General features: G+C 39.7%; 1 protein-coding gene across 1 annotated transcript; it reads left to right on the top strand.

The window, feature by feature from the left end:
* Positions 1–10,079: 10,079 nt before the first annotated feature.
* Positions 10,080–11,018, top strand: LOC100512888 (olfactory receptor 7D4-like). The gene has a single exon (XM_005652836.4). The coding sequence runs from the start codon at positions 10,080–10,082 to the stop codon at positions 11,016–11,018; it is 939 nt and encodes a 312-aa protein (XP_005652893.2).
* Positions 11,019–19,633: the final 8,615 nt, after the last annotated feature.

The following is a 19,633-nucleotide window of genomic DNA, read 5'->3' as shown; positions in this document are numbered from 1 at the left end:
GGTTTTTCCATACCCATAAAAAAAGGTTGAATTTTGACACTTGCTTCAACATGGATGAACTTTGAAGACATTATGTGAAGAATATATTTTTTTTGTCTTTTTGCCATTTCTTGGGCCACTCCCATGGCACATGGAGTTCCCAGGCTAGGGGTCAAACCGGAGCTGTAGCCACCGGCCTACACCAGAGCCACAGCAACAAGGGATCCGAGCCACGTCTGCAACCTACACCACAGCTCATGGCAACGCTGGATCCCTAACCCACTGAGCAAGGGCAGGGATCGAACCCGCAACCTATGGTTCCTAGTCTGATTCGTTAACCACTGTGCCATGATGGGAACTCCATGAAGAATATTTTTTAAGGAATGTGTATTTTATATATATATATATATATATATATATATATATATATATATATGCGCATATATGTATATAAAACTGAATCATTTTGCTGTACAATGGAAATTGACACATTATAAATAAACTATACTTCAATTAAAAAAAAACACTTCAGGGGTTCCCATTGTGGTACACTGGAAACAAATCCAACTAGGAACCACAAGGTTGTGGGTTCGATCCCTGGCCTTGCTCAGTGGGTTAAGGATCCGGCGTGGCCGTGAGCTGTGGTGTAGGTCACAGATGTGTCTCGGATCTGGCCTTATTGTGGCTGTGGTGTTGGCCAGCAGCTGTAGCTCCGATTACACCCCTAGCCTGGGAACCTCCATATGCTGCAGGAGTGGCCCTGAAAAGACAAAAGCCAAAAAAAAAAAAAAAAAAAAAACACAACATTCAAACTAAATGAAACCATTGTACTAACTAGATGATCTGCAAGACACACTACAATACAACCCACTATAAAAGTGAAATGGAATCACAAGAAAATAAAATTTTACTTTGTGTGTGTGTGCGCACGCACCTGTGTCTGCGTCTGTGTGTGTGGAAGCACTGGACAATTTTTTTGCTGTGGTAAGTAAAATACACATAACACAAAACCTAACCATCTCACCCTATTTTCCATATTGGCTTCTGAAACACAGTCCTGTGACTCAAACACATCAGATCAGTTTCTGCCTCAGGGACTTTGCAGGTGTACTTTCCTCTCCCATGAGTGCCAGGGATGTTTTTTCCCCTAGCCTTCTTCCTGCTTGGCCTTTTCTCTACATATCCATCTTAGCTCCAACTGAAAAGTCCCAAGGCTTGCTCCAGCACATAGTCCTATTTTATTTTAATTATACACGTCATTATCTATTTACCTGTTTATTTATCCTTTGTCTCCTGGCGTAACCTCACCCACAACTAGAAGGATAAGGGTGGGGTCCTCATCTGTCTTGTTTATCACTCTATTGAATGTGGAAGTTGCTTCAAAAAGGGTTTACAGGTTGAATGCTAAATGAATGATGGGGCATCAGCTAGGCTGACCGCAAAGCAGACTACAGGGCTCTGTGAAGGACCTGACACCCTGGTCATTCATTTACTCCTGACCTCAGATTCACTCTCTCAGACACATTAAGGTCAAGATATCTCATGCCTGTTTGGTCCTGGGCATGGTCAAGGTCATTGCCCTGTCACCCAGGGGACTCTTTGGAAAGCTTGCCCTTCTCTTCACACCTTTGATTATTTGTTCCAAAGTGTGGTCCATCAGTGTCCCCAGGGATCTTTGGCCAAAGATGTTTTTTTAATCTTGTTTTTTTTTTTTTTTTTTTTTTTGTCTTTTTGTCTTTTTGCCATTTCTTGGGCTGCTCCCACCGCATATGGAGGTTCCCAGGCTAGGGGTCTAATTGGAGCTGTAGCCACCAGCCTACGCCAGAGCCACAGCAATGCCAGATCTGAGCCATGTCTGGGACACACACCACAGCTCACGGCAACACCGAATCGTTTAACCCACTGAGAAAGGCCAGGGATCGAACCCGAAACCTCATGGTTCCTAGTAGGATTGGTTAACCACTGCGCCACAACAGGAACTCCTGTTTTTTAAATTTAGACTTGTAAAGAAACTGGAGAAGGGAGTTTCCATTGTAGCTCAGTGGGTTAAGGACCCAATGTAGTCTCCGTCAGGATGCAGGTTCAATCCCTGGCCTCGCTCAGTGGGTTAAGGATCCAGCAGTACTGCAAAATGCTGCAAAGTTTGCAGATGTAGCTCAGATCTGGTGTTGCTGTGGTTATGACGTAGGCCTGCAGCTCTGAATCAACCCTTGGCTGGAAACTTCCATATTCCACAGGAGCAGCCATAAAAAGAGAAGAGAAAAAAAAAAGGAACTGGTGATGGACAATAGCCAGGACATGGAAACAATCCAAATGTCCATCGACAGATGATTGGATTCGGAAGATGTGGTATATATACACAATGGAATACTACTCAGCCATAAAAAAGAATGACATAATGCCATTTGCAGCAACATGGATGGAACTAGAGAATCTCATCCTGAGTGAAATGAGCCAGAAAGACAAAGACAAATACCATATGATATGACTTATAACTGGAATCTAATATCCAGCACAAATGAACATCTCCTCAGAAAAGAAAATCATGGACTTGGAGAAGAGACTTGTGGTTGCCTGATGGGAGGGGGAGGGAGTGGGAGGGATCGGGAGCTTGGGCTTATCAGACACAACCTAGATTAGATTTACAAGGAGATCCTGCTGAATAGCATTGAGAACTATGTCTAGATACTCATGTTGCAACAGAAGAAAGGGTGGGGGAAAAAACTGTAATTGCAATGTATACATCTAAGGATAACCTGACCCCCTTGCTGTACAGTGGGAAAATAAAATAAAAATAAATAAATAAATAAATAAGGAACTGGTGATGGAGTGAGATGTTCCCTAAGGGAGGTGGGTACCCTGGAGGTCACACCTAAGAAGAGAATTGCTTTAGGAAGGAAAAAGGCCCAATGAGGACAGAGGCATGGAGCTGGAGGATGTGGGGATCAGGGGAGGGCAAATCCTACACGTGGTCCCAACTCTGTTCCCAGTAGGTAAATGTGGCAGAGCAGGTCTCTTCCCTGAACCTCAGGGGGGGAATTCTCCAGAAATAGACAGTTAAAGCAACAGTTTATTTAATGAGAAGCAAATGGATTCAGACCTCAATAACCCCATCACATCCTTGGCCTCTGGTTCATCTATCCCAGGCCAGGAGTAAATGCCCTTTGGCCCTGAGTTCTGACCTTAGCTCTTTGTTTCTTCACCTCTGTCCTTATTTGTCTTTCATTAGGAGAAGCAAAGATCACAGAGCCCGGACTTTCAGAAATTCCACTGTGACCCCTAGCATTGCTCAGAAACTGCTGTGGCAAAGAGGTAAGAAGAAGCCAAAGCTTTTCCTTGAATGCTTTCCTGGCCCATAGGTGTGGATATAGGGGAAAGAAAAGCCCACCAAATTCAAGCGGCTGTAAAAGCAGAAACTGATGCAACACTGTAAATCAACTATACTTGAATAAAAATAAAATTTTTTTTAAAAATCAAGGGGGTCTAGACACAGCTGTCCAAATGCTGCTACACCCTACGTTCTCTTACTTCTAAGTCTACTTTCCTTTCACTGAACCTCCCATCATGACCCACTCTACACTCACTTGAATATCCTTCCCATTTTGTTTTCTTTTTTTTTTTTCCTTCTTTTTTTCTTTTTATAGCCATACCTGCAGCATATGGAAGTTCCCAAGCCAAGGGTCAAATCAGAGCTGTACCTGCAGGCCACAGCCACAGGAATGCTGGATCCAAGCCACACCTCAACCTATGCTGCAGCCTGCAACAACATGAGATCCTTAACCCACTGAGAAAGACCAGGGATCAAACCTGCATCCTCATGGAAATTATGTCAGGTTCTTAACCCACTGAGCCACAATGGGAACTCCCCTCCTCCCCATTTTTTTTTCCCAAGAGGACATTTCTACACCTACAGAGCCTCTCCCCTATGCCTAACACTGAGCTAGGGTACTGCACATAAAGAGATAACACATTAGTTGCTCTCCTGGGAGCATGCCAAACCCAGAAATGAACACAGGCATGTAATGTGTGATAGCTTGCCCCAAGTGTGTCCAGTTTCCACAAGGTCCAGAGTAGGTCCAAAGAGAGTGTGCTCATCACTGCCTGGAGATGCCAATGAAGATTTCCAGACAGAGGAGTTCCTATTGTGGCTCAGTGGAAATGAACCAGACTAGTATCCATGAGGATTCCAGTTTGATCCCTCACCCCACTCAGTGGGATAAGGATCTGGCTTTGCTGAAAGCTGTGGTGTAGGTTGCAGACACAGCTCAGATCCGGTGCTGCTGTGGCTGTGGGCCAGCAGCTGCAGCTCCATAGGCTGGCAGCTGCAGCTCCAATTTGACCCCTAGCCTGGGAACTTCCATATGCTGCACCTTAAGCCCAAAAAGGGGGGGGGGGAGATTTCCAGACAGAGTATAGAAGGGTGGATGGAGCTTTTCCTGGTGAGAGAGGACTCCCAATGGCAGGGCTGGTACATGTGAAGGTCCAGACCTATGAAATTTCGTAGAATGTTTCCAGAAGTGTAAAACGTTGAGGGTCTAATGTCAAAGCATTATTTTCCAATAGAACACCTCTCTCATATAATATAGAGTGAGCATGTGTCAAAGATTCATTTATTAATGAGGGAACCAGGAGAGTAAAGCTAGTTTGCAAAGCATTTGAGAAACAAATGTTTAGGTGCAGTGAAACTGTGGCGCAGTGGTTATGAACCCAATCAGTACCCGTAAGGATGCGGGTTCAATCCCTGGCCTCGCACAGTGAGTGGGGGATCTGTCATTGCCATGAGCTGCAGTGCAAGTTCCAGAGGCAGCTTGGATCCTGTGTTGTTGTGGCTGTGGCTGTGGCATAGGCTGGCAGCTATAGCTCTGGTTTGCCCCCTAGCCTGGGAACTTCCATATGCTGCAGGTACAGCTCTAAAAAGCAAAAAAAAAAAAGAGAGAGAGAGAGATAAACAGGGATTTATATCATCAAGAAAGGAATGATGGGGTGTTCCCTTGTGATGCAGTAGTTTTAAGGATCCAGAGTTGTCACAGCAGTGGTTTGGATTTGATCCTTGGCCTGGAATTTCATATGCCACAGATATGGCCAAAAAAAAGAAAATCCACTTCATAAACAGTATATTCTAACAGCAATATTCCAAACATTATACAGATGATCCCTGACTTAGGATATATTGACTTAGATTTTTTGACTTTACAAGGGAATGAAAGTGATATCCATTCAGTGTAAACTGTATATAAATTTTGACTCGATCTTTTCTCAGACTAGTGATATTCAGTAGGACTGTCTCTCATGATTCTGGGCAGCAGCAGCAGCAAGCTGAAGGTACCCGTCAGCCAAGCAATCACGAGGGTAAACTATTGATACTCTAACAACCATTCTGTTCCCAGACAACCATTCTGTTTTTCACTTCTGGTGCAGTATTCCATAAATTGCATGAGATAGTCAACATTTTATTCTAAAATAGGCCTTGTGGCCAAACAAAAACAAAAACTTGTTACGTACTCCCCCCAATCTATCAGCTTCTTTCTAGTATTTTTCGTTTTTTGTCTTCATTCAGATTCCCTGTCATTCTCTTTGTTAGTAATTTGATTTTTGTCATGTATATTCTGTTCTGCGTAACTTTCAGAATAATGGAGTTTTGGTCTTCTATTTGTTTTATTAGATTTTTATTCCTTTATAACCTCATGCTATTGATTTATAATTATTGCATATTTTCTATCTGGATTATTATTCACATTAACTTTTTATGCCTATTCCAAATAATGTTTTTAGAATGTTAAAAAAACTAGTTTACTTGTTCGTAAATCTGTACAACCTAATGTGGAAATGCCATTATACCTTATTTTTCCAGTTAGGGAAAAGGCACTTAAAATTTTCCTTATACTCTTAATAACTATTTATTTCCTTGCTTATTATTAAAATTTTATGAGGTTTGGGACTTGTAAAAGCATATGAATTACTGACTAATGAAAAATATGACAACAGTATAACACAATATAAGGAATATATTCAGTTTCACATGCTCAATTAAGCAGCACATTTTCCTGTGTTTGTATTTTATTAGTGCAATGTTAAATATTTGAATGTTATATTTAAAAAGTCTATAAGACACAATGTGGCAAAGAGACATTTCATCTTCTGACTCTAAAAAACACCTATAATAGTCCCTCCATACACACATGCACACGGATGTATATGTGTATATGTGTGTTTTATAAACTAAAATATGTAAGTATTGGACTGAAAACAATACTTATTAAGATAAAGGACAAATAAAAAGCTGATTTTGAAAACAATAGGCCTTGTGGGAACTATACTCAATTATCTTATAATAACCTGTAGTGGAAAAGAATCTGAAAAGGAATCTGAAAACTGAATCCTTCTGCTGTACACTTGAAGTTAATACAACACTCTAAGTTAAATACACTTTCAATTTTTTTTTTTAGGGCCTCACCCGCAGCATATGGAAGTTCCCAGGCTAGAGGCTGAATTAGAGCTGCAGTCACCAGCCTACACCACAGCCACAGCAATGCAGGATCCAAGCCTCATCTGCGACATACATCATAGTTCATAGCAACACCTAATTCCTGACCCACTGAGCAAGGCTAGGGATTGAATCCAAATCCTCATGGATACTAGTCAGATTTGTTTCCCCTGAACGACAAGAGGAACTCCCTATACTTTCAATTTTAAAAATACTTTGTTTTATATAATTTTGCCCAATTGTAGGCTAATTGAACACTTGTAAGCGTTAAGTGTTCTCATCACGTTTTAAGGTAGGCTAGGCTAAGCTATGATGTTGGGTTGGTTAAGCATATTTAATGTATTTTCAACCTAATGATATTCTTGATTTACAATATGTTTATTGGGACATACCCCTTTATAAGTCAAGGAAGGTCTGTACTCTAACAGTAATATTCTATAAAAATTACACGGGCAGACCTCCAAGATATTGTGAGTTTGGTTCCAGACCACTGTAACAAAGCTAATATTCCAAGAGAGAGCTACACAATTATTTTGGTTTCTCAATGCATGTAAGAGTTACATTTATACTATACTGTAGCCTATTAAGTGTGCAATATCATTATGTCTAAAATAACAATGTGCATACCTTAACTAAAAAATACTTTATTGCTAAAAAATGCTAACCATCATTTGAGACTTCAGTAATAGTACTAACATCAAAGGTCACTAATCATACCAAATATACCAATAATGAAAAAATTTGAAATATTGTTAAAAAAAAAAAAAAGGTCTTCCCTCATGGCTCTGCGGGTTAAGGATCCAGCATTGTCACTGCTGTGGCTCTGGTTATAGCTGTGGCATGAGTTTGAGCCCTGATCTGGGAACATCCACATGCTGCAGGCACAGCCAAAAAAAAAAGAAAGAAAGATAAAAATAGTAAATAGCGTTAATTCTTCCTTTATTTTGGTTTTCATTGATTATACTCATGAAACTTGAGAATTTTTTTCATGTTTTTATCTACTTGTATTTAGCCTTTTTATTTTTTCTTCCAGTTTTAAAGAGCTTTCATATATTATACTTTCATATTTTCTTATAAATTCTTCCTCTCTCAGACTTTAATTTGCCTTTTAATGTCATTTGGTATTACTCTTAAACACATGATTTATTGAATGTATTTTAAACTACTAGTCTAATCCTCTGTGATTTCTTTCACATTTCTTCTGCTTAGGAAGCTTGCACGCTTCAAGAAATCATATAAATACCTTCTCTATATTCATTTCTACCTGTGTTTAGATTTTAATTTCGCCCACTCTCTTTTCTATTAGGTCTCTTTTGAGGTATTTTTTAAAACGTTTTCTAGTTTTCTAGACACCATTTATTACATCATTCCCCTTTTCTGGGTTAACTTATGATGTGTCCATATTATGTACTAAATTCTCATTTTACCTAAAACCTTTCTTGACTATCCAGTCTGCTCCATTGATATTTCTGTATTTATGTCCATCACACTGTTTTAAAAACTGCCTGTCCTCATTCATCTTCTGCAAAATTTTTGGATATTCAACTAAGTTAATATGCCTTATGTTTGACCAGTTAATACTTCTAATCATTTTCCTTGAGTGGATGGATCATAAAAGTCTTTTTTTTTTTTTTTTTTCCCACTGTACAGCAAGGGGGTCAGGTTATCCTTACATGTATACATTACAATTACAGTCTTAATCAGGGCATTCTCTTGTGGCTCAGCAAGTTAAGGATCTGGAGTTATCACTGCTGGGAATCTGGTCATTGTTGTAGTGTGGGTTTGATCCCTGGCCCAGGAACTTCCATACGCCAAGGGTGCAGCCAAATAAATAAATAAATAAATAAATAAATAAATAAATAAATAATTTATGGAGTTCCTGTCTTGGCGCAGTGGAAACGAATCCGATTAGGAACCATGAGGTTGCGGGTTCGATCCATGGCCTCTCTCAGTGGGTTAAGAATCCAGCATTGCCTGAGCTGTGGTGTAGGTTGCAGATGCGACTCAGATCTGGTGTTGCTGTGGCTCTGGCGTAGGCTGGCAGCAACAGCTCCAATTAGACCCCTAGCCTGGGAACCTCCATATGCCGTGGGTGCAGCCCTAAAAAAGACAAAAGACAAAAAAAAAAAAAAAATAAGGAAAGAAAGAAAAAGAAATTTAAAGAACTACAACACAATTATGCAGGTCACAATTAGAATATGTTGGGGGCTCTGATCTAATCTTTGGAATTGGGGTGTATCATGTTACACTGATCATTACAACTGTGAGAGAGGGGTAAATAGACAGTAATGGAGAGGTTACTGTACAATAATGAATGAATTCTCTGCAAAGTCTTTGCAAAATATCCTTCTCTGAGTCAAACTTGAGATAGAGAATGGTCTGTTTTGTGCTATTGTTTCAAGGCAAATGGCATGAGGGCAAGAAAACATCCTTAAATTCTGCAACTCCCAATGATCTCCCTCTTCTCTACATTTTCCTGAGACTTGAGACCACAACTACAAGACACAAAGGAAATGTTCACGAGGCTGGAACTTTCACAGGAATTATACAGCAAAAGACTAGCCATGAGTCAGAGAAGATGCAAGAGAACTTTGCCTGGTGTGGGTCATTCTTTGCTGATTATCATTGTGGAAGTATAGTTGATTTACAATGTTGTGTTAATTTCTGCTGTAGAGCAAAGTGGTTCAGTTATATACATATATACTAAACATTTTTTAAGGTGTATATGCCAAGGGTCCCCCTTGGCAACCCCAAGTCTCTTCTCCTTGTCCATGAGTTTGCTCCTGTTTCATAGATAAGTTCACTTGTGCCACATTTTAGATTCCACAAATAAGTGACTTTTCTTTCTGACTTACTTCACTTAGTATGATAATCCCTAGTTGCATCCATGTTGCTACAAATGCCATTATTTCATGGGACATTCATTTTATTTTTATTTTAAATTTTATTGGCTTATAATTGACTTACACTGTTGTGGCAGTTTCATGTACAGCAAAGTGAATCAGTTATACATATACATAAACCCATTCCTTTTCAGATTCTTTTTCCATATAGGTCACTACAGAGTTTTGAGCAGATTTCCTTGTGCCGTGCAGTAGGTCCTTGTGTTCATCCATTCCATATAGAGTAGCATGTATAGGGATATTCTTTTGGGGGGCGGGGAGGCTGCTTTTTACAGCTTCACCTTTGGCATATGTAAGTTCCCAGGCTAGGGGTGGAATCATAGCTGCAGCTGCCAGCCTACACCACAGCCGCAGCAATGCCAGATCCAAGCCACATCTGTGACCTGTGCCAAGCTTGCAGCAACACCAGATCCTTAACCCACCAAGCAAGGCCAGCAGTCAAACCCGCAGCCTCATGGATACTAGTAGGGTTCTTACCACTGAGTCACAATGGGAACTCCCATAGGGACTTTCATTTTAAAAGAGAAAATGAAAGTGTTCCTGGTAGTAGTGGTAGAAGCAAGGAAAGGAAGGCATTATTGAGACCTTGATCAGTTAAAGAAAACAACTCCTATGTAAAACATTAAGACTTTATGAGTAAGTTTCAAATGTATGGCACATTCCTGTCAGTGAACATTGTTCTTGCCTCTTTACAGACAATTTCCATGAACTATATGGAAATAGGGAACCAAACAGCTATGTCAAAATTCATCCTTCTGGGATTTTCAGAAGATATGGACCTGCAGCCCCTCCTCTTTGGGCTGTTCCTGTCCATGTACCTGGTCACTGTGTTTGGGAATCTTCTCATCATCCTGGCTGTCACCTCTGACTCCCACCTCCACACCCCCATGTACTTCTTCCTCTCCAACCTGTCCTTCACCGACATCTGTTTCACCTCCACCACCCTCCCCAAGATGTTAGTGAACATCCAGATGCAGAACAAAGCCATCACGTATGAGGGCTGTCTTACCCAGATGTATTTTTTCATGATTTTCGCTGGGCTAGATGATTTGCTACTGACGGTGATGGCCTATGACCGGTTCGTGGCCATCTGTCACCCTCTGCACTACACAGTTATCATGAGCCCTCGCCTTTGTGGTCTCTTGCTTCTGCTCTCTTGGTTAATCTGCCTGACATATTCTTTGGTTCAAAGTTTGATGGTTTTGAGGGTGTCCTTCTGCCAAGAGACAGAAATTCCCCACTTCTTCTGCGAGCATGCTCAGATTCTCAAGCTTGCCTGCTCTGACACCCTTGTCAATGACATCGTGCTGTATTTTGTAACTGGCCTGCTGGGTGTTATTCCCCTGATTGGGATCCTTTTTTCTTATTCTAGAATTATCTCCTCCATAATGGGCATTTCGTCAGCTGGCAGGAAATACAAAGTCTTTTCCACTTGTGGGTCTCACCTCTCAGTTGTCTCCTTGTTTTATGGTGCAGGCCTTGGGGTCTACCTCACTTTTGGAACAGCCCATCCCTCCAGGAAGGGTACAATAGCCTCAGTGATGTACACAGTGATTGCCCCCATGCTGAACCCTTTCATTTACAGTCTGAGGAACAGGGACATGAAGGGGGCCCTGAGGAGACTTTTCACTAGAGGAATATACTCTCAGTGAGATAACAAAGTTAAGGGCAGGCAACAGAGACCCCAAGGGCTGATAACTGGTGTGCCTGAATATGTAATCTGAAAATATAGAAAAGAAACACTATTTATGATAGAGAAGAAAACATTCCTGACAAAGACAATCTTGAAGCAGCACACTGATGCTCAGTCAAGGAAAAAGAATGGCCAACCAATGACTAAACTTCTCATGAAAATAAACTACTAGTTCTGGTTGTGACTCAGGGGAAGAGAATGGAATTCATGAGGATGTGGGTTTGATCCTGGGCCTCACTTAGTGGGTTAAGGATCTGGTGTTGCCAGGAGCTGTGGTGTAGGTCGCATATGTGGCTTGGATCCTGCATTGCTGTAGCTGTGGCATAGGCCAGCAGCTGTAGCTCTGATTCAACTCCTACCCTGGGAACTTCCACATGCCACAGGTGTGTCCCTTAAAAAAATAAAATTTAAAAAAAGTCCAGGCACTGCCAAATGTCCCTTAGGGACAAAGATCACTCCTGAACGCGAACCACTGATCTACCATGACTCAACTAATGAGAAGAAACAATCAATGAAAGGGAAAAAAAAAAGTGAAGGTGAGAACCCGTTTTCCTAAGGTCCAAAACAGAATGGACCTAAGATACCAGCCTCTAGAAAGAGAGGTCATTCATGGAGGTGTTAGGTATGGAACAGAAGCATCAAGGGACATTTGTCAGATAAACAGATAACAAGTTTTAGTGACTTCAAAAGCACAAAAGGTCAAGAATCTTGTCTGTTCATTGGTTGTCTGGGGTACAACTACAAAGGGACATGAGGAAACTTTGGGGAGTTCACCACCTTGACTGTGATGATGGTTTCGTAAGTGTATATATAGATAAACTGTATATTGTAAGAATGTGCATTTTCTTATATAAATCAATTATATCTATATAAAGCTACTCTCTCTCATTTGAAATTCCTGCAATATAAAGAGTTGACCCTGTGGTGACTGCAAAAAGAGGTACCATTTTATCCCTTTCCTGCAGCCACATCCTCTCTGTGGAACTGAGACCCCTTCCACCCTGGGCTCACTCATGTGACTGCACTGGGCAGTGTGGTGCAGGCACACGACACATACTTGAAAAGCACCTTCAGAGTGGAATGTGTGCTCTTCTAGACCCCTCTGGCGTCATGTGTACATGTTCCACGTACACTGTTGGAAAATGAAATCAAACTGGCAGTTGACTGCAAACACATGAGCGAGCCCAGCTAAGCACAGCCCAAATTGTCAACCAAAAGAACTGTGAAGTATATAAATGGTAGTTGTTTTAAACTGCTGTGTTCTGGGTAATTTATTATGCAGAAACTATAAATAGGCCCCCTTCATTCCATTCTACTAAGGAGCATACACAGGCTACCTTTCTAAAAACTGCAAATCTCATCCTATGTCAATGGATTCCATCAACTTCAACTAACATTTAAACTGAGATTGACATCCTAATGTACACATCTTATACAATGTCCCAAGTGACCCCTCTAGCTGTTTCACCTACTTCAAAGATTGTCCTCTTACATACCAGAGAATGAGATGTATTTTTTCAGTGCCTTTGTGCTCAGGATTGACATGTTTATTCAAATCTGATCCTGAACACTATAAATAATACTATAAATAACACTTCTACACTTAGTTTGCATCACCTCTTCTATATAGCCTGCCTTTAATTATAGAAGTTCAACATCCCTCCCAGGGGTTTCATGAATGGATCAACAGGCCATGCTAACCACCTGATTGTTTATACTTGTCTCCTCTCTTAGATCTTTACTTCTTTAAGGACAGTCCAAGGCCCTTAACTGATATTCACTGGCTCCCTAGAGAGGAAAAAAATCCTGAGTGGATTGGAGTTACTCAAATGTTACACAAGATAGAACTGGTTCCTGCCGGGAGAGGACCCAAGATCTGAAAGCTATAGTGAGACAAGTAAGACTTGGTAAGAGTATAATTAGAAGTCCCCTCCAGAGAGATTGTGTGTGGCATCACATCTGTCCCAAGAACTGGCAGAAGAGTGCAATGAGATGCAAGAGCTCTGGGCTACTTAGGTGGGAGATGGGAATTCAGTTTCCTTCTGCCCTCATAATTGACAGGATGGAGGAACGGGGCTAAGGGACTAACCATGCGGGATTCCCAAGGCTCCTAATTAAAGAAATAGTCCTATTTTACTCAATGCTGAGAGAAAGTGCTCTTCTCCCCTTGGGCCTGGCCTCTAGGGTACACTTTTTTCAAATCTAGGCAAGAGCCAGTCAGTAATTGCTATTTCTTCACTAATGAGCTTAGGAAAACTTTTGACTTGTACAATATTCAGCACCTTTACTTACAGATGTGCAATTGCTCCCAACAAGCACCCAAAGGCCTGCAGGGAGCACTGTAGGGATTTCAGGAAGGCGAATGAAAGATGGAAGCCCAGTGACCCCTGCCATAATATACCATAAAACTAATTGACCCACCAGTTGATGCAAGCATGAAAGGCACCGCAGTCAAGAGGAAGTGAAGTGAGGTTGGAGAGAGAGTAATTACATGATAAACAGTCCTGGTTTCCAGCTAAGTTGATGTTATTTCACCTGTGTTTTCTCAGGTGACTACCTTACAGTAGTGTTTGGTAGACTACAGTTCATCTACACATTAAAGGATTCAGATCTGCCTTCTTCTTGGGTAGAGAAACTTTTCTTCTTATTTAAGTTACCACAAATATTAAGATAAAAGAACTATCGAAGGCCTGAGGCTGGAACTTGTCTTTAAGAAGCAGATTTATTTAGAGTTTCAAGGTATAACTAGTTAAGATTTTTAAAAATCAGGTTTTATTCTGAATTCAGAAAAGTAGCAGTGGGCTAAAGATAAATATAAAGGAACTCGTGTAGCTTAAACTGAAGGGAATAAAAGATTTTCTTGGGCTCCTGTGTAACAGGGAACTACAGTTAAAAGAATTGCTAGTTGGAGTTCCCAATGTGGCTTAGTGGTAACAAACCTGACTACTATCCATGAGGACGTAGGTTCAATACCTGGCCTCGCCCAGTGGGTTAAGCATTCGTTGTTGCTGCAAGCTGTGGTGTTGGTTGCAGACTCAGCTCAGATCTGGCATCGCTGTGGCTGTGATGTAGGCTGGCAGCTGCAACTCTGATTCAACCCCTGAGGCTGGGGTTCAGTCCAGTCTGGGAAATGAGATCCCATGTCAAGCCACTGCATGCCACAGCCAAAACACACAAATAACAACAATAACAACAAAACTCCACTAGAATAGAAATGAATTCCAACGAAGGAAGGGCTTGGTAGACTGAACATGGCTGTTCAAAGATACAGAAATGAAACTTCCAAAACTGAGTTGCAAAGAAAAAAAAAAGAATGAAAAGACAAACATAATATCCAAGAACTGTGGGACAGTTTACAAAGGGTGTATAACATACACATAATGGAGAAGAATGAGAGAAAGGAACACAATATTTGAAGTAATATGGATGAGAATTTTCCAAAATTAATTACAGATACCAAACAACCTCAGATCTAGGAAACTAAGAGATCATCAAACAAGCTGAATACAAAACAAAAATATAACAAACAAAAAACTCTATATCTAGGCATATTATATTCAAACTCCATAATAATCAACATAAAATTCACCTAGATTTAACCAACAAAAACAAAAAGGGTTCTTATACCTGAATATTTAAAAAATCTATTAATGCCTAAGTGAAAAGGAAAATACAAACTGAAATTAAAGACTTTTAAAGAAATAATGATAATCAAAGTACATATTAGAATCTATAGAATGCATTCAACAAAGCAGTGGTCAGTAGTTCCTGTCGTGGCTCAGAAGTAACAAACCCGACTAGTATCCATGAGGATGTAGGTTCGATCCCTGACCTCGCTCAGTGGGTTAAGGATCAAGTGCTGCCATGAGCTGTGGTATAGGTCGCAGATGTGGCTCAGATCCTGAGTTGCTGTGGCTGTGGTGATTTGACCCTTAGCCTGGGAACTTCCATATGCTGCACCTGCGGCCCTAAAAAAAAAGACAAAAAAAAAAAAAAAAAAAGAAGCAGTGGTCAAAGGAAAATTCACTGCACAAAACACCTGCCAATAAAAGGAAATACTAAGAATAAGTTAATTACTAGTTAAGGGGAAAAAAACTGGAATAAAAATAAACCAAAGAAAACATAAAGAAATTGTGGAGAACAAAGCAGAACTTAATGAGGAAAACAGAAAAATACTAAACCTAACTAGTCAAAATTCCATTTTTGGGGGGGAGGGGAAGACAAACAAATAAACCACTAGCTCATTTAACACAGGAAAAGAGAAAGCACATATACAAAAAATAAAAGGTGTTGACCATTGAATCAGAAAATATTTTTTAAATCATATGACCATTTTACTGACCTCTATGTTAGATCAAATTAACATTTCCTAGAAAAACATAAGATTGCTAATGATGATTCCATTCAGGTTAGAAAGCTTAAAGCAGGAGTTCCGTTGTTTTGCAGTGGGGTTAAGGATCCAGCATTGTCACTGCTGTGGCCCAGGTTTGGTCACTGCTGCGGTGCAGGTTCGATCCCTGGCCCACATGCTGCAGATGTGGCCAAAAGAAAGAAAGCTTAAAACAGACTAATTTCCACAAGAGAAATAAAGTTTCCAAGGAAATGTAACACTAAAAACCACTCAATCCAGATCGTTTCACAAGGAATTCTATCAAATCTTCCAAAATCACATAGTTCTAATGCTGTACAAATTATTCCAGAGCACTGAAAAAGGGGAAAAAAATTTCTAATTCCTCTTAAGCAGCAGCCATAATAAAGTACTACGAAACCAGAGGCCAATTTTTCATGAATACCAATGCAAAATTCTAAACAAAATACTAGGAAACAGAATCCAATAACACATTAAGAAAATAACACCATGACCAATGAAATTCATTCTAGGAATGCAAAATTTGTTGAGTATTGAGAAATTTATCAATGTCATATACTATATTAATATATCAGAGGAACAGAATCACCATCGTCCTCACTGATGTTCAGAAAAACTTTTGACAAAATTTAATACACATTTTTTTAAGAAAACAGGATACCTTCTCAATATGATAAAATATACAGCAGACCCACGAACATGAGGTTGAACTGCATGGGTTCCTTACATATGGATTTTTTTTTCAATAAATATATACTACAGTACCATCCAATCTACAACTGAATCCTTGAATGTGGAACTGCAGATATGGAGGGCCAACTATAAAGTTATACATGGATTTTCCACTGTGTGGAGGGTTGGTATGCCTAAACTCCATGTTGTTCAAGGGTCAACTGCATACCTTAGTTCTAAAAGGCATTTCTCTTAATCAATGGAAAAACAATAGGGGGCATTACCTCTAAAACAAGGCAAGAATGCCCTCTACCATTGTGCTAAAGGAACTAGCCCATGCAATTAGACAAACAAAAACAATTAGAGGCATAAGAGTTAATAAACAAGCAAAGGTACTCAATTTGTAGATGATATAGTACTATGCTTGGAAAATCCTGGAAAATAAATAATAAACTCATAAATAATTCAGTGAAGTAGCAAATTATAAAATTAAGATACAAAATTAGTAGCTTTCATTTACAGAAACTGTGAAATGAAGACATAATGGCAGAGAAAATCTTACTTACAATGTAAGGTTAAATACTTAAGGAAAATCTAATGAGAATGGAAAAAGCTTACACAAAGAAAATCCTTAAAAATTTAGGTTGGAAACAACCTAAATTTCCATCAGCAGAGGAGTGGATAAAGATGTGGTATATATACACAATGGAATATTACTCAGCCATCAAAAGGAAAGAAATAATGGCATTTGCAGAAACGGATGGACCTAGAAACTATCATGCTAAGTGAAGTCAGTCAGACAATGAGACACCAACATCAAATGCTATCACTTACATGTGAAATCTAAAAAAAGGACACAATGAACGTTGCAGAACAGACACTGACTCACAGACTTTGAAAAACTCAGAGTTTCCAAATGAGATAGGTTGGGGGGTACGGGGGATGCACTGAGGGTTTGGGATGGAAATGTTATAAAATTTGGTTGTGATGATTGTTGTTCAACTATAAATGTAATAAAATTCATTGAGTAATTTTTTTTTTTTTTTTTTTGTCTTTTTGCCATTTCTTGGGCCACACCCGCGGCATATGGAGGTTTCCAGGCTAGGGGTCGAATCAGAGCTGCAGCTGCCGTCCTACACCAGAGCCACAGCAACGTGGGATCTGAGCCACATCTGCAACCTACACCACAGCTCACGGCAACACTGGATCCTTAACCCACTGAGCAAGGCCAGGGATCGAACCCGCAACCTCATGGTTCCTAGTTGGATTTGTTAACCACTGAGCCACGACGGGAACTCCTCATTGAGTAATTAAAAAAAAAAAAAGCAGAAGGAAAAAAAAAAATTCCTGACAAACACTAAGGTAGACTTGAACAAATGGGAAGACATCCTCTGTTCTTGGATAAGATGACTTAACAGCATAGAGATATTAATTCCCCCCAGGTTGATAAATTCAAGGCAATGCCAATAAAAATACCAATAAGCTAATTTTATGGAATTGAACAAAATAACAGAAAAGTACATATATAAAAAAACCTCACACACAAAAGAACATATAGGAAAACTATAGTAAGGAACCACAGTTCAAGAAAAACTATGAGGGGGAACCATTCAGACACTGAAACTTATTACAAGGCTTCTTATTTATGATTCAAACTCTGTGTGAACAAACAGACCATCAGAACAGAAAAAAGTCCAAAAGAGACTCAACACATAAGGAATTCAGTATATGACAAAGGTGACAAATCCCTGGGGTTAAGATATACTTTTAAAATAAATGATGCTGAGTTAATATGGAAAAAATAAAGCTTAATCCTACCTCACACAATAACACAAAAAAATTAATTACAAAGTATAGATCTAAATATGTATAATAAAACTTGTAGGAAAAAATATAGATTATCTTCTTGTCTTCAGGGCAGGTAAATGTTTCTTACACAGGAACGGAAGACTGATGCCCATAAAGATTAGATGACATTAAAATAAAGAACTCAAAGTTCCCCTCATGGCTCAGCAGTAACAAACCCAACTAGTATCCACAAAGACGCAGGTTCAATCCCTGGCCTCACTTGGTGGGTTAAGGATCCAGTGTTGCCCTGAGCTGTGTGTAGGTTGCAGACACGGCTCAGATCTGGAATTGCTGTGGCTATGGTGTAGATGGTGTAGGCCAGCAACTACAGCCCTGATTTGACTCCTAGGCTGGGAACTTCCATGTGCCACAGGCAGGGTCCTAAAAAGACAGACAGACAGACAGATAAATAAATAAATAAATTAATTAATTAAAAAAACTAAGAATTCATTTCATCAGAAAACACCAATTAAAAATTCCCCTGGTTAGTAGAAAACTGACAGAACACTGTAAACCAGCTATGATGGAAAAATAAAAATTAAAAAAAAAAAAAAAAAAAAACTTCCCTGGTGGCCAGCAGGTTAAGGAACTGATGTAGTTACTGCTGTGGCTCGGGTCACTGCTGTGGTGTGGGTTTCATTCCTAGCAAGGAATTTCTGCATGTAGCAGGTGTTAGCCAAAAAAAAAAAAAATGACACTGGAGTTCCTGCTAAGGAGCAACAGGATTAGTGGCATCTCTGCAGCACCAGGACACAGTTTCAACCCTTGGCCCAGTACTGCCATAGGTCACAACTGTGGCTTGCTACTTCAGCTCGGATGTGATCCCTGGCCCAGGAACTCTAGATGCCACAGGGTGGCCAAAAAAGAAAAAAGGAAAAAAAAAAAGATACCAATTCAAACAAGCCACAGTGTGGGAAAAATTACTTGCAAAATATATCCAGTCATAGGGTCTACATCTGGGATACATATAGATCAGCTAAAAAAAAAAAAAAAAAAAGGCAGGCAACTTTAGAATCATTGATCCACTATGTCCAGGGTATACACCCAAGAGAAATACATGCACTTATACCCTATCAGAAATATTAAAATATGCTCACAGCAGCATTATTTCCAATAGTCCCAAACTGAAGAGTTCAATGTCCATTAACGTAAACTGCTTAAATAAACTGTGGAATATTCAAACAATGGAACACAATAAAATATTACTATCTAGAGATACTCAAAAAACCATGGATCAGTTTCACAAAATATTGAACAAATTAAGATACTAAAGAGCATATACTGTACAGTTCCATTTGTGTAGGATTCAAAAACAAAAAACCAAGCCATGTTGTCAGTCAGGACATTGTTCACTTGTGGGGAGCAAGGATAGATTTATTTGGATGAGGCAAGAAGGGTTATTAGGAATGCTAGTAAAACCTTTTTCTGGCCAGATTACATAGATATGTTCATGTGATATTTTAACTGCACATGTATGAATTAAAGAAAGCACTTTTCTGCATTTCGGTAAGACCTGTTTTAAATGTTACCACACAGGAATCATCACACAAACACTGTAAAAACAACTGCGGCATTATATCATGCATAGAGCTTATAACCCAGCAATTTCACACTCCTGGAATAACTCGCCAATGCACGCAATTTCTTCAAGCAGCATTGTTCATAACTGGGAAAAATGGAAACAG

The sequence above is a fragment of the Sus scrofa genome, chromosome 2, assembly GCF_054392235.1.
Source record: "Sus scrofa isolate SSC_HxYL_T2T_F1_AM1 chromosome 2, Sscrofa_HxYL_maternal_Yorkshire_Landrace_v2.0, whole genome shotgun sequence".
NCBI classification, from domain to species: Eukaryota; Metazoa; Chordata; class Mammalia; order Artiodactyla; family Suidae; genus Sus; species Sus scrofa.
The sequence above is the reverse complement of the archived record's forward strand: the minus strand, read 5'-3'. Positions and strand labels throughout refer to the sequence as shown.

Bases quoted from the DNA above. Each gene is read 5' to 3' on its own strand.
- LOC100512888 (XM_005652836.4), top strand. From the start codon at position 10,080: ATGGAAATAGGGAACCAAACAGCTATGTCAAAATTCATCCTTCTGGGA.